The 13032-nt window shown below is 52.1% G+C and overlaps 1 protein-coding gene across 1 annotated transcript in view; it reads left to right on the top strand.

Annotated features, from left to right (window-relative positions):
- The first annotated feature begins 580 nt into the window (after window positions 1-580).
- MYO15A (myosin XVA) overlaps window positions 581-13032 on the top strand; it is a 79353-nt gene continuing 66901 nt past the window's right edge. Inside the window, exons 1-12 of the mRNA XM_084641370.1 lie at window positions 581-633; window positions 1202-1265; window positions 1660-1769; window positions 2328-2402; window positions 2877-2967; window positions 6158-6261; window positions 8163-8226; window positions 8312-8425; window positions 8765-8926; window positions 9691-9804; window positions 10401-10459; window positions 11687-11810. Coding sequence (XP_084497496.1) covers window positions 611-633; window positions 1202-1265; window positions 1660-1769; window positions 2328-2402; window positions 2877-2967; window positions 6158-6261; window positions 8163-8226; window positions 8312-8425; window positions 8765-8926; window positions 9691-9804; window positions 10401-10459; window positions 11687-11810 — 1104 coding nt within the window. The 5' untranslated portion in view covers window positions 581-610. The remainder of the gene's footprint in view (window positions 634-1201; window positions 1266-1659; window positions 1770-2327; window positions 2403-2876; window positions 2968-6157; window positions 6262-8162; window positions 8227-8311; window positions 8426-8764; window positions 8927-9690; window positions 9805-10400; window positions 10460-11686; window positions 11811-13032) is intronic.

Genomic DNA, 13032 nt, shown 5'->3' with positions numbered 1-13032 from the left:
AGCTGCTCATGCTTTTTAGCTCTGGAGGTGCCTGGTTCAATTCCAGTCATGCTGGCCAAAATGCCGGCCATCACACACCCACACCCCAAAACGGGTGAGGCGATAGGAACTGCTCCAGGGCCTGGTGTCCCAACCCCCACACGGTCATGGCCTTATCGGTGGCTGTACCAGGTGATGCCACCTGGTGGCTGCTGCAATGAAGGGACTTGGCAGCAAAGGATCGGGGTCAAACCACCCCCTTTGCGAAGTCCCTTCTGTAACCACCGGCTCCACTTGCAAAAGCCTCGTTGCTCCCTAGGGTTTCCTCTTCCTGATGAGAGAGGGCTGAGCCAGCAGCAGTCACTATAGAGCAGTGGGGATCTTGTCCCCAGCACTGGCAGACGGACACGCCAGTTGAATCAGTTTGGGAGCCATAGCTTGGCTTGGGGTCCGACCCCGACTCTCTGTCTCAGGAGGCCCCTGAGCTGGCCGGAGTAGTTCTCTGAGTAACGCTGCCCAGCTGCACCCTGCAATAACTGCCTGATCTGCATGTCTTAATTCCTGAGTGTAGATGCACTCCATCCGCAACCTGCCGTGCAGGAGCCCCCGAGAAGAGCCGAAGGCAGATGGCATGGAGGACATGACCCAGCTGCAGTAAGTGACTGACTGGCATGCTCTGGTTGATGTAAAAGGAAAGCTAATCACCATGGGCTGGCTGGTGTCACTCAGCAGAGCACCATTGTGGGCTAGGGGTCTGGGAATCAGGAATCTGGGGTATAGGCCCAGTTCTGCCACCGACCTGCTGTGTGACCTTGGGTGAGTCCCATCATCTCGGTGTCCCCTCCTACCCTCTGTCTTAGGTGTTTGGGGCAGGAGCCATGTCTCACCTTGGTTATGTAGAGCGACTAGCACAATGTGCTCCCCAGGCCCTAGCATGGACCATGCCCACTGCTGTGAACAGCTCCTGCAGGTGCCCTCCTCCGACCCACTTTAAGATCTCACCAGCCTCGGCAATGGATTCCCGTAGTCTGACTCCAGCCTCGCTTTTTGGAGCTTTGACTGCGTGTGCCTGGGAAGGGTGCCTTTGCTTTGCACGTTGGTGGCACTGAGCTGGCTGGGATTTCATTTGTGGAGACGACAGGAGAGGATCTGTCGGCCATCAGCCTCATCCTCTTTATGAAAGTGCTATGCCTTGATCCCTGTTCTGTGCTGTGTGTTCCAGGGACCTCCAGGAGGGGGCAGTGCTGCACAACATCAAGACGAGGTTTGACCGCGAGTTAATCTACGTAAGTTCCTGGCAGCTGAAGTTGCACTCAGAGCTCATGGCAGGCCTCAGGGTCTCCTCGGCATTACCAGTGGAGGGTCCGGCCTGACACCGATATGCAGAGTGTGCAGAGTGTGTGTCTGGTGGGTCACTCACGGCACAGCGTGTCAGGACGCCTGGGTTCTAGTCTGCTTCAACCGCATCTCGCTTTGTGATTTTTGAGCAAGTGATAAACCAATCTGTGCCACTGTTTCCCAGAGATGGACCTTCCCCCACTTTTGTAAAGTGCTTTGAGATCCTTTGGTCAATGGCATTAGGAATTACTGTCACTCAGCTTAGATACCTGCTGCTCATCTTCTGCCGAGCAGCGTAAAAACATAAGCAGCTCTTCCTCTGTGTGTCTCTTGCTGTTGCAGACCTATATAGGCAGCATCTTAGTGTCCGTGAACCCCTACAAAATGTACAACATCTATGGGACGGAGCAGGTGCTGCAGTATGAAGGAAGGGCGCTGGGAGAAAATCCCCCGTAAGTACCTCCCCCGCACGGAGCGCAGTGTGCTGTCTGTCTCCTCCTGGCATGTTACAGTCCCCTTCCGGCTGGTGTCTTAGCTGCACAGCCCGGCTGCTCGGGGTCCTTGCGCTCTCCTTGAGCTCAGATTGTCGTGGCCGGGGACCCGAGCCTGCAGAGCTTACTCCAGGGAGTAATCCTCTCTCACCCCAGTAGCCCCACTGCAATCCACCACCACTTGGGGCAGGGCTGAGCAGCTTAGGGGAGGTGCTGCAGAGGGTGCTCAGGCCCAGACGGTCAGTCTGATGATAAAGCAGCTGTCTTCTCTCTCAAGTGGAGATCCCAGCACAGGTAACAGATCTTCCCTGCCCATGGATAGCAAGCCTGAGGTTCGATCCTGCTGGGTGTCTTCAGACTTCCTTTGTGCCCGTGGGTGACCTAAGGCAAGGGAGCTGGCGCAGCTCAGAGCAAAAGAAGCCTCTCCCGGCTACCAGCCAGGGTGTTCGGCTGGTGGGAACTCCTCCTCTGCAGGGACTGTTTTACCCTTAACACTCTGTGCATCTGGCTCTTTTGCAGACACCTTTTTGCTATTGCAAACATCGCCTATACCAAAATGATGGATGCCAAACACAACCAGTGTATTATCATCAGGTGAGAGCTTGTGGCCTGGCTGCGGAAAGGGAGCTCCCCTTTTGTTCCAAGAGGTGGCCCCTCTAGCCCCGGGTTGAGCCCGCTCATGGCAGCTTGCCCAGTCACTGCCCATGCCACACCTGGCCTGCAGGTAGATCTGAGACGTCCTTCTGCAGGGCTGCGAAGCTGGCATCTTTATCGTCATCGTCCTGGCAAATTCCAAAGGGATGTACATTGAGCGCTTCCCGGATCGATCTCTAGCTGGCATCTTTAACCAGCACCACAGTAGTACAATCAATATAATGGTAAAACCGCCAAGCCTGGTCCAGCCCCTGCTGAAGCCAGTCGGAATTTGGCCGTTGATTTCAAAGGGAGCAGGGCCGAGCACAGCACCCACAGCACGTGTAGCTGCCGCTCGGTTCGGTAACCTCTCGGCTGGCTTCGGGTGATTGCGCGCCCAGCGACCCGCCTTACGTTCGCGTCTTCTCTTTCTAGTGGCGAAAGTGGTTCAGGCAAAACGGAAGCCACCAAGCTGGTCCTGCGTTACCTGGCAGCGGTCAATCAGAAACGCAATGTGATGCAGCAGGTATGGTTGCCTTTCCAGACGCCACGAGTTATGGTGCCGCTTGCTCCTGGAGGGCTGCAGCTGCCGTGTGTGCTGCCATGAGCCACCAATGTGCCCTGAGAGCCGGTAGAATGGCGGGAGGTACCGGAGGTGAGTGGCAGCCTGGCAGGTGCATTTGACCAGGATGTACTGGCCTGCTCCGCCGCACGGCAGATGCGTCCTCTCAGATGTCTCAGCCTGGCTGGCAGCTTGGCATATGTGTCCCCATGGACAGAATCAGCACATTTTGCAACCCAGCAGGTGCAAGCATTCCCTCAGGAGGTACCTGGGGCATTCAGCATGAGTCAGTTAAAACTGAAGGCTGTTTGGAGCCTCTTCCCATGATGGCTTTCAGGGCCTTATTCCCTGGAGCCATTCGCAGGCACTCATTTTTCCTTGGGACCCACTTGGGGTCTCTCGGCTCCCTCCAAAACCCTCCCTGCCTTGCTCTCCATGGCTAAACTCAGGGATCTCTTGGGACACCAAGCTGTGCTCCTCCTGTCGGAGTAGGGGCCTTCCTCCCCAAATCGCAGCACAGAAGTTCATTCTGCCTGGCAAAGAGAGCATCAGACGGACCCTGTGTGAAAGCCAGAGAAGGGTCTGCCTTCTAGGAAGCCTCATACAGCCCCTCTGCAACAGCAGGAAGGGCAGATGTCGGTCCCATTCTAGGGAGGTAGGTCCCCTTCCCCAGAGGAATCCTGGGTAAACGTACAGTTCTTTGCAGTAGAGTGTGGCTTATTATCCCTCTTCTCACAGCCGTTGTGTTGGTGACCCTAACCTGTTGTTGTTCCTATGCGTCCCTGCTGCACTACCATAGATAGAGGTACAGGGTGTGTGTGTGGGATGCAAAATTTCCACTTACCTAACAGGCTGATGCCAAAGTGGCCTGCTGTGTTATCTCTGCTGAGGCTAAATCCTGCGGCTCAGAACTCCCCTAGGAGTCACTGGGGGTTTTTTTGCCTGCAACCTTTAGCCCTGTGTGTGTGCGCGTGGTTTTGCAGTGACTATCTTTCCCTTCGCTCTCCTACTCTCCTTCTCCCCTCCTGCCCTCCTTCAGCCATCAGCAAGGGGGGAGTTACAGCTCCCCTGGCACTCAGCAGACAGGCTGGAAAACCTAAGAAAACCCTCTCGCATTAAAACCATCCCTTGCCCCCAGCCTTGTGTGGGAGCTGTTGCAGAGCAGACAATGACTGTTGCATTTGTGGGCAGGTCACTGTATTCCACTCCTTAAACAGAAAAGGAACTAAAGGAAGCCAAACCCTGGTCTCTCTTCATTGTTCAGCCAAATGTTTAATTTGGAAGCACTATTTTCCTAAGAACACTTCTGGAGGAGAACAGAGGTTTTGCTGTATTTGCCAGTTCTCAGGCCCTGAATGCCAGGGATGGCTCGTGTCAGTCACAACTACTGATGGTGAAAAACATTTCCGAGCAGTGCTGGGTCCACCAATGGGCCAGAGGTGCCAATGCCCAAGGCATCATTTTTCTTTTTTAAAAAATGTAATTATTAATTTAAAATTATTCCCATGGCATCTAAGAGCCCCATTGTGCCTGGTGCTGTAAACAACAAAAAGATTTGTTGGGGGAAAAGTCAACATGGTTTTTGTAAAGGGAAATCATGCCTCACCAATCTACTAGAATTCTTTGAGGGGGTCCAGTGGGTATAGTGTACTTAAGTTTTCAGAAAGCCTTTGACAAGGTCCCTCACCAAAGACTCTTAAGCAAAGTAAGCTGTCATGGGATGAGAATGAAGGTCTTCTCATAGATTGGTAACTGGTTAAAAGATAGGAAACAAAGGATAGGAATAAATGGTCAGTTTTCAGAATGGAGAGAGGTAAATAGTGGTGTCTCCCAAGGGTCTGTACTGGGACCAGTCCTATTCAACATATTCATAAATGATCTGGAAAAAGGGGTAAACAGTGAGGTGGCAAAATTTGCAGATGATACAAAACTACTCAAGATAGTTAAGTCCCAAGCAGACTGCAAAGAGGTACAAAAGGATCTCACAAAACTGGGTGACTGGGCAACAAAATGGCAGATGAAATTTAATGTTGATAAATGCAAAGTAATGCACATTGGAAAACACAATCCCAACTATCCATATAAAATGATGGGGTCTAAATTATCTGTTACCACTCAAGAAAGAGCTCTTGGAGTCATTGTGATAGTTCTCTGAAAACATCCACTCAATGTGCAGCGGTTCAAAAAAGTGAACAGAGTGTTAGGAACCATTAGGAAAGGGATAGATAATAAGACAGAAAATATCATATTGCCTCTATATAAACCCATGGTACGCCCACATCTTGAATACTGCGTGCAGATGTGATCTCCTCATCTCAAAAAAGATATATTGGAATTGGAAAAGGTTCAGGGAAGAGCAACAAAAATGATTAGGGGTATGGAACGGCTGCCATATGAGGAGAGATTAATAAGACTGGGACTTTTCAGCTTGGAAAAGAGACAACTAAGGGGGGTTATGAGAGAGGTCTATAAAATCATGACTGGTGTGGAGAAAGGGAAAAAGGAAGTGTTATTAACCCCTTCACATAAAACAAGAACCAGACGGTCACACAAGGAAATAATAGGCGTCCAGTTTAAAAAGACAAAAGGAAGTACTTCACACGATGCACATTTGTCAGCTGTGAAACTCATTGCCAGGGGATGCTGTGAAGGCCAAAAGTATAAATGGGTTCAAAAAAGAATTAGATAATCTCATGGAGGATGGTTCCATCAATGGCTATTAGCCAAGATGGTCAGAGACACAACCCCATGCTCTGGGTGTCCCTAAACTTCTGGGAGCTGGGACTGGCCAACAGGAGATGGATCACTCGACCGTTGCCCTGTTCTGTTCATTCCTTCTGGAGCACCTGGCACTGGCCACTGTCGGCAGACAGGATATTGGGCTAGCTGGACCACTGGTCTGACCCAGTGTGGCCCGTCTTATGTTCTTATACAAAGGATGGGGAAGGCTTTTATTTCCTGTCCCCAAGAGGAGCAGGCTGCAAGTGGAGGCACCATTTTTATCCTTGGCCCAGGGCAGCCAGGAGGGTTAATCCGACGTGTCTAGCAAGCCTTTCGTTTCTGCTCTATGCCCATCACTGCGGCATCGTGGCGCCCCTGGTTGGACTGTCTCACCCTGACAGGCTCTTGGTGTTTTTTTGTCTGGCTGGGGCAGATCCTCGAAGCGACCCCCCTGCTGGAATCGTTCGGAAATGCCAAAACAGTGAGGAACGACAACTCCAGCAGGTTTGGGAAATTTGTGGAAATCTTTCTGGAGGAGTAAGTAACGATGAGCGTCTGAGTGTCCCTCTAACACCCCACTCTGTGTGTCTGAAAGTGACCCCCAGCCCGAGGGAATTCCGCCCCATGGTCCTGCCTCTGGGCTGCTGACTTGAGAGGCCAATCCAACCCCTGGGAGGTGTTAGATCCTTGTGCTCCTCAACTGTGATTTAATGGTTCCATGCAAAGCACGGGAACCATTCAGCTCCTCGGGCTGGGCGGTTGGCCATTCCAGCCGCAGGCAACTCTTTGGGAAAGGAGAAAGGAGTCTCCCCTGACAGATTGTATTCTTGTCCCTCTTGCGTGTGGGGAGGGGTTGTTTGATTTTAAGGGTCTGCTTTTAAAAAAATCAGGTGTGTGCCATTGCACACCTAATTTGCACCGCCAGTTGTGTGACTGTGAGCACTGCCTAATAGATGTGTAACCGGCTGCACGCACATCCAATTGCTAGAGCTGCATATGCAGTTGCGGTAACTGTGTGCACAACTCAGGCCTCCGCTTCAAATATCAGGCCCTACAAATATTCCCCCTGTTGAGCTCCCCCAGTCCCAACTGACATGGCCTTGTAGCAGGGCTGCCATTCCTCCAGTCTCTGGATACATCTCAGTCTCTCATCCAGATATGTGAATCCGGGGGGGAGGGGGGGTGAAGGGCTTCCATGGGGGCTTGGATATAGGACATGGGAGCACCAGCTCCCCAGCAGAAGGCCGGGGCTTCCTCAGTTCATGGCACACACAGAGAAACTAGATAAAAATTTAACTGCTCTTGCTGGAAGGTTGCAACGCAACATGAGTTTATTTCTTAGAATTCAGAACGATAACACACTGTAACCAAAACCAGAGAGTGACAAAGCAGGCTGCTCCCTAAAACAAAGAAGCACAAGTCACCCCACCTTGCTCTTAGGCTGGGTGCTTGCAGATTGCCTGCTGCTCCCAGCCACTTCACAACACAGCCCTCCAGCATGCAAGCAGGACCAGGCACTGCTTTCCCCCTTCCACTCCCCTTCCCACTCTTAAAGTGATAGCTTGCAGTTCCAACCCTGGTCCTCAATACACCACACTCAGCAACTCAAATCCTCCACCCTTCTCGTTGGTCCTCTTGCTTAGCCTGGGAATTGGGCAGCTATCGTGGTTTTCTGACTGCCCATCCATCCACACGGACTTCAGTCATGTTGCTTAATGCACAGCTGGAAGGCACTCAGATACTGTGGTGATGAGGGCAGTGTAAAAACCTTTGCAGAATAGACTAGAGTCCATCTCTCCCCACTGGCAATAAGGAGGAGGTTCTCTTCTAGTTGTCTCTTCTGCATTGGCTTTTAGTGCAGGAGGTTTAATTGCCACCTGTCTGACTCAGTCTGCCAGGCTGCAACAGCCGATCTGTTGTCTCTGATGGCTGCACGTGGTTGGCCCTTTGTTTACCATAGGCGGCAGCAGGCAGGTGGCATTCTCGTGGCTTTCCCCTCGCTCAGCTGTGCTGGGGGTTGCATCATGAGCACCTGGGTAGCAGGATACCCACAGGGCTGAGCTCTGAGGCAGATTCAGCTCAGATTCAAGGAAAAACAAGGGGCAATGACGAGTCCTTGGACCCAGTGGTACTTCAGGGAAGAGATGGGATGAGATGCTGGGCTGGCAGCCCTCGGGGATGGAGTTGAACCGTATTGGAGTAGGCCGTTTCCCACTGAGCAGACAGGCTGGGACCTTGGGCGACATTCACGTTCCTCTGGAGTGCTGAGCAGGAGCCATTGGTTGGCATCGGTTGGGCACCTCCCACACAGCCAGTGTCCTGCGGGCGCAGAGGGCTGGGTGTGGATAGATCCTCGGTCCTTCCTTCGCTCTCTTATGTCTGACGAGATGCCGTGCTAAGATTCGCAGCCCCCAGGCGCTAACCTTTGTCTCTCCCAGAGGCTTGATCTGTGGTGCCATAACCTCACAGTACCTTCTTGAGAAATCAAGGATCGTGTTTCAGGTGAGTCCCAGCATTTATTGTGCCACCCCCCGCTGCCATCACCATGTCATGATGTTTCCTTAGTCTCGTCCCTCTTGTTTCATAGGCCAACGACGAAAGGAACTATCACATATTCTATGAGATGCTGGCTGGCCTTCCCGCTCAGCAGAAGCAGCAATTCTGCCTTCAAGATGCAGAAACCTACTATTACCTGAACCAGGTATGGGGCCCACGTCCGCCCATGAGCTCAGCAATCAGGCCCACTTAATTTATTATTTCTACTGGTGCAGCACCCAAAAGCCCCACTCAGGATCTGGGACCCATTGTCCAAGGCCCTGTACAAACAGGCAGACGCAGCCCCGCCTCAAACAGCTGACAACCTGCAATTCCATTTCTTTCTGCAGCTGTGACAGCGCCCAGGTCCTTGTGACATTCAGGTTGCTTCGCTCCCCAGATTGGTAAATCCCCACTCCCCGTAAATTTGCGTCCCCTGTCGTGGCTAATTCCTGGGCCTCAGATTGCATGTTCCACAGATATGCTCTGATTGGGACCTTTGCAGGGAGGTAACTGCGAGATTCCTGGCAAGAGTGATGCTGAGGATTTCCGGAGGTTGCTCAGCACCATGGAGATCCTGAACTTCAGCACTGAGGACCAGAACAGCATCTTCCGAATTCTGTCTTCCATCCTCCACCTGGGGAACGTCTACTTTGAAAAATACGAGGTAATCGGCTCCCAGGGGGGAGATGGGAAGGGGACCCAGGGCGCAAAGAGATACTGGTAGCAAGGACTTTAGACGCATGCTGCGAACTAGGGCTTTGATCCCATGTCTGTTGGAGCTAATGCAAAGACTCTGGTTTGGCTTCTATGGAATCTGGACCAGACCCTAAGCCCCTGTGCAGGGAGGAAGCTCTCAAAAGAAAATTGAACCCAAGATTTTAGCTTCTCTCCGTTTTGTGGAATCTGCATCCAGAAAAAATCCCTGGCCCACAGGGGATCCTGGCACCATGGGGCACCCGAACTACAATGCCCAGGAAGGCCTACAGCAGCTTTGGCAGTTCCACGTCGAACCAGCAGACACAAAACGTTTTGATGTTTCAAATCAACACTTCTCTGAACTTGCCATTCTTCAAAGCCAATTGAGATTTCAACATTTTGGATCCATCTGGGACAAAAACCAACGTCAGAATATCAGCCTTTCCCACAGGAGGGACATTCTGATTCTTCCTCCAGCGCTACACAATAATGTTGACAATGGGCCAGATCCTCCGCTAGAGTAAATCAGCGTAGCCCAAGTGAAGTCAGTGCTTCTATGAACACCAGGTCAATGGAGCTACACTGATTTACTCCAGCTCAGTATCAGGGCCTATATTCATAATCAGAGATGGACAAGGCCTTCAGTATGAGGTCCCCTAGGTTGTCCCTGGGTACCAGCTGTGCTGGACGCTGGGAAGTTGCCTGCCAATGGGTTGTCTTTGCCTTTTGCAGACAGACTGCCAGGAGGTCGCGTCAGTGGTGAGCGCAAGAGAGATCCGTGCAGTAGCCGAGCTGCTCCAGATCTCGCCAGAGGGGCTGCAGAAGGCCATCACGTTCAAAGTGACGGTAAGGCCCGCGGATTCGAGACGGCTGGTTGGACGGGCGGGTGCTGTGGCTAGAGGGATGAATGGGGGAGGTAGACGGCAGTGAAGACAGTCTCTGCTCTGAGACCCTGCTCACTTCATTGCCCCGCAGGGGACCGGTGTATTTTCAGTATCTGATCTGCCAGCTGGGAACCGCTGCTTTGCTTTTCATGTTTGTGGAACATCCCTGTGGAGTCCTCTGCCCCCCTCATCTCTCTCTCCATTTATACAACATCTAGGTGTGTCTTGGCGTCTCCCACCAATGGACAGTGGCCAGACCTTTGTCCCATCCATTTCTGAAGGACTCAAGAGATGCTCCCTGTGGACAACTGTCCCGCCCTCTAATAGGCCTCACTGACTGTGAAGCTTTCTCTGAATTTTCCTTCGCCGGGTTTCATCTCATCCCTCTTCTCCTGCTCTCCATCTGCCCAGTTCAGAATGGAGCAGTGCATGCTGGGGCTTGTAGTCTCCCGTGGGCTGCACATCTGCATTAAGAGGGGATGGTGGCCCCGTGTTGGCCACACTGTCTTTAAAGGGGATTTCACCTGTTTGTTTGTTTGTTTTTGCCCTTCTCAACAGGAAACGCTGAGGGAGAAGATTTTCACCCCTCTCACTGTAGAAAGTGCCGTTGATGCCAGGTAAAGGGATTCTTTGTTAGGAGATGCCGGGATCTGTCTCTGGCTTGTTAGCATGCCACACATGGGGACTGAGGGATTCAAAATGAGGAAAGGCTGGCAGGCAGTGGCATCTTATCAAAACATGTAATAAACACAGCCAGATGCTGTGGACAGGGTGGCAGGCAAGTCCAGCTGTCCTGCTTTAGGTGGGATTCAGCAGACCAATCTACTTTGTCCCTTCCCTATCTACTTATACCCCCCTCCCCCGCCACAGTAGCTGAGCACTTAGCAATCTTTACCTGTCAGGTAGGGCATGGCTATAGTCCCCATTTAATAGATGGGACATGGAGCCACAGAGAGACTAAGTGACTTGCTCAAGGTTGTACAGGGCACCCGTGGCAGAGCAGGGAATTGAACCCAGGTGTCCCAAGTTCAGGCTAGCGCCCTTACCACTAGGTTTTCCTTCCTCTCTATCCGTTGTTATCCTTCCTTTCCCTTCCCTGTTGTAAGACATGTCAAAAGTCCTACTTCTTCCCATGCCATCCGACCCCGTGGCTAACCGGTGCAAAGGCAGGAAACCTTCCCCCTTGTGACTGACAAAAACCCGGAGAATGCTGAGATCGTGTTTTCAACGTGTGTCTCAGAACTGAGGGCATTTTGAGGCTCTTTGTTCTGCCCAGGACCCACTCTTCTGTTAGAAACTCCCCAGAGCACAACCTGGTTTTACCTGTGCTATATTTTTTCAGCCTTGCAAAATTGCCCTGGAGATTTACCAGCCCAGGCAGACAATTGACGTGCCCTCTTTTTTCTAGGACGATGGGAAAAATGGATCGTGTGTTACTCACTCATCAGGGAGGGCCAGATCCTCAGCTTGTGTAAATCAGGGTCGCTCTCTTGGCTTCAGTGAAGCTGTGGCCATTCACACCCACTGAGGATCTGGCCTGAAGAATTTTACAGTGCCTCCAGGTGGAAATAGACATCCTATGGTTTTGGGTCTGGCCATCTGGTCACTTTCCACTATGCACTGACTATTTTGATCATTTTATTGATGCACGTAACTCAAAATGCTACTGAGAGGCTGGCAGATTTTAGTTGGGTCATGCCCAGGGCAGACTGGGACAGAGGGACTGGGGTGGTGGTGGGAGGGAGCGCTACCAGTCTCCCAAAGCAACTGGGTCTCTGTCTGGCAGCCCTTTCCACATGTTCCTCTGTATCCCAACAGCTGTGCTTGTCTCATCCTTTTCTCAGAGATGCTATTGCCAAGATCCTGTACTCCCTGCTCTTCAGCTGGCTCACGGACAGGGTTAACAAGCTGGTCTACCCTAAAAAGGAGGCTCTTTCCATAGCTATTCTGGATATCTATGGGTTCGAGGTGAGCAAGGCAGAGGCTGCATGTGAGATGTTGGCCCATCCCTGATGTCCCTATAGCATATCAGGAGAATAATAACGTGGGACTAAGTGTAGCCTTAGTGTGTGTATGGGCATCTCCCGCTGAAGGCAACGCGGGTCTCAGGCCAGGCCTGAATCCAGCTCCTCATGAGCTCAGCAGATGACACGGAAAGCCCTGGTGGGACAAATGTGTTACCATCTCATACTGGCACCAGTGTGACCTACTGGGAAACACAGCGTGACTTACTGGGACCGTGGGACAGAAACAAAAGACATTGTGATTGGAAATGATCACACCATACATTAAATTCTCCTGCCTCCAACTCCCCGCGAGGATTCACAGGAATCCCATCCGGGACCTGAGATTCACCCTCCTGCTTTCTGATGCTGCTGCAAACCCTCCCACTTTCAGTCCCCATGGGCTAGCGACCAGGGCGTTTCACTCACCAATTTTCTAACGACATCTGTGGAGAGAGTTATCAATGGCCTGGGCTCCCCCTTCCCCCTCTATGGAGCCTGGCCAGCATTTCCCTGCATGCTTTGCACTTTGCAGCCGTGCACTCAAAATAGTCCCAACTCAGGGCCAGATCCGCAACTGGTGTAAATCATTGCTGCTCTGTTGGGTCAACAGAGCGACGCTAACATACACCAGCCAAGGATCTGGCCTGTCAGTCATCTTACTGTGAAACGGTGGATGTGTTTAACATGTGTCTGGTTCCGTCCTCATGGGTTGTAATCCAGTACGGGCCTGGGTGACATATGCCTCGTTGTCCTGTAAACATGCCAGCGGCAGAGAATCCGGGAATGGTTTGGAGACTTGGATGGTTTTGCCACCTGGGGCAGGATGTTCACTAAGGTCCAGGGCCAAAGTGCCACTTTCAGTTTTTTCCCTTCCTCAGCAGAGCAAATCCCCCTGAACGGTTTGTCAGGCCCCAGGCACTGGTGTCTCCAGAATCGGGGGTGTTTGTGTGTGTTCCAGTCTTGACCTTGCCGCCCAAGCTCTGCTGATCCTCACCCACCACCCCAGCCCACCCTGATCTCTAGATCTGTCTGTTCCTGAGCCCCTGTTCCCGTCCCCCAACAACTCCTCCCCCACCCCCCGCCCCGAACTTCCTATGCATAAGAACACAGGAGGTGCCAGGCGGGATCAGACTATCTAGGTCCGTATCCCCTACCTGTGCAATCCAATTCTTTCCTATGCCAGC

This window comes from Lepidochelys olivacea (assembly GCF_965140295.1).
Source record: "Lepidochelys olivacea isolate rLepOli2 genome assembly, chromosome: 10".
Taxonomy (NCBI): domain Eukaryota; kingdom Metazoa; phylum Chordata; order Testudines; family Cheloniidae; genus Lepidochelys; species Lepidochelys olivacea.
This window is presented reverse-complemented; position numbering and strand designations above follow the sequence as displayed.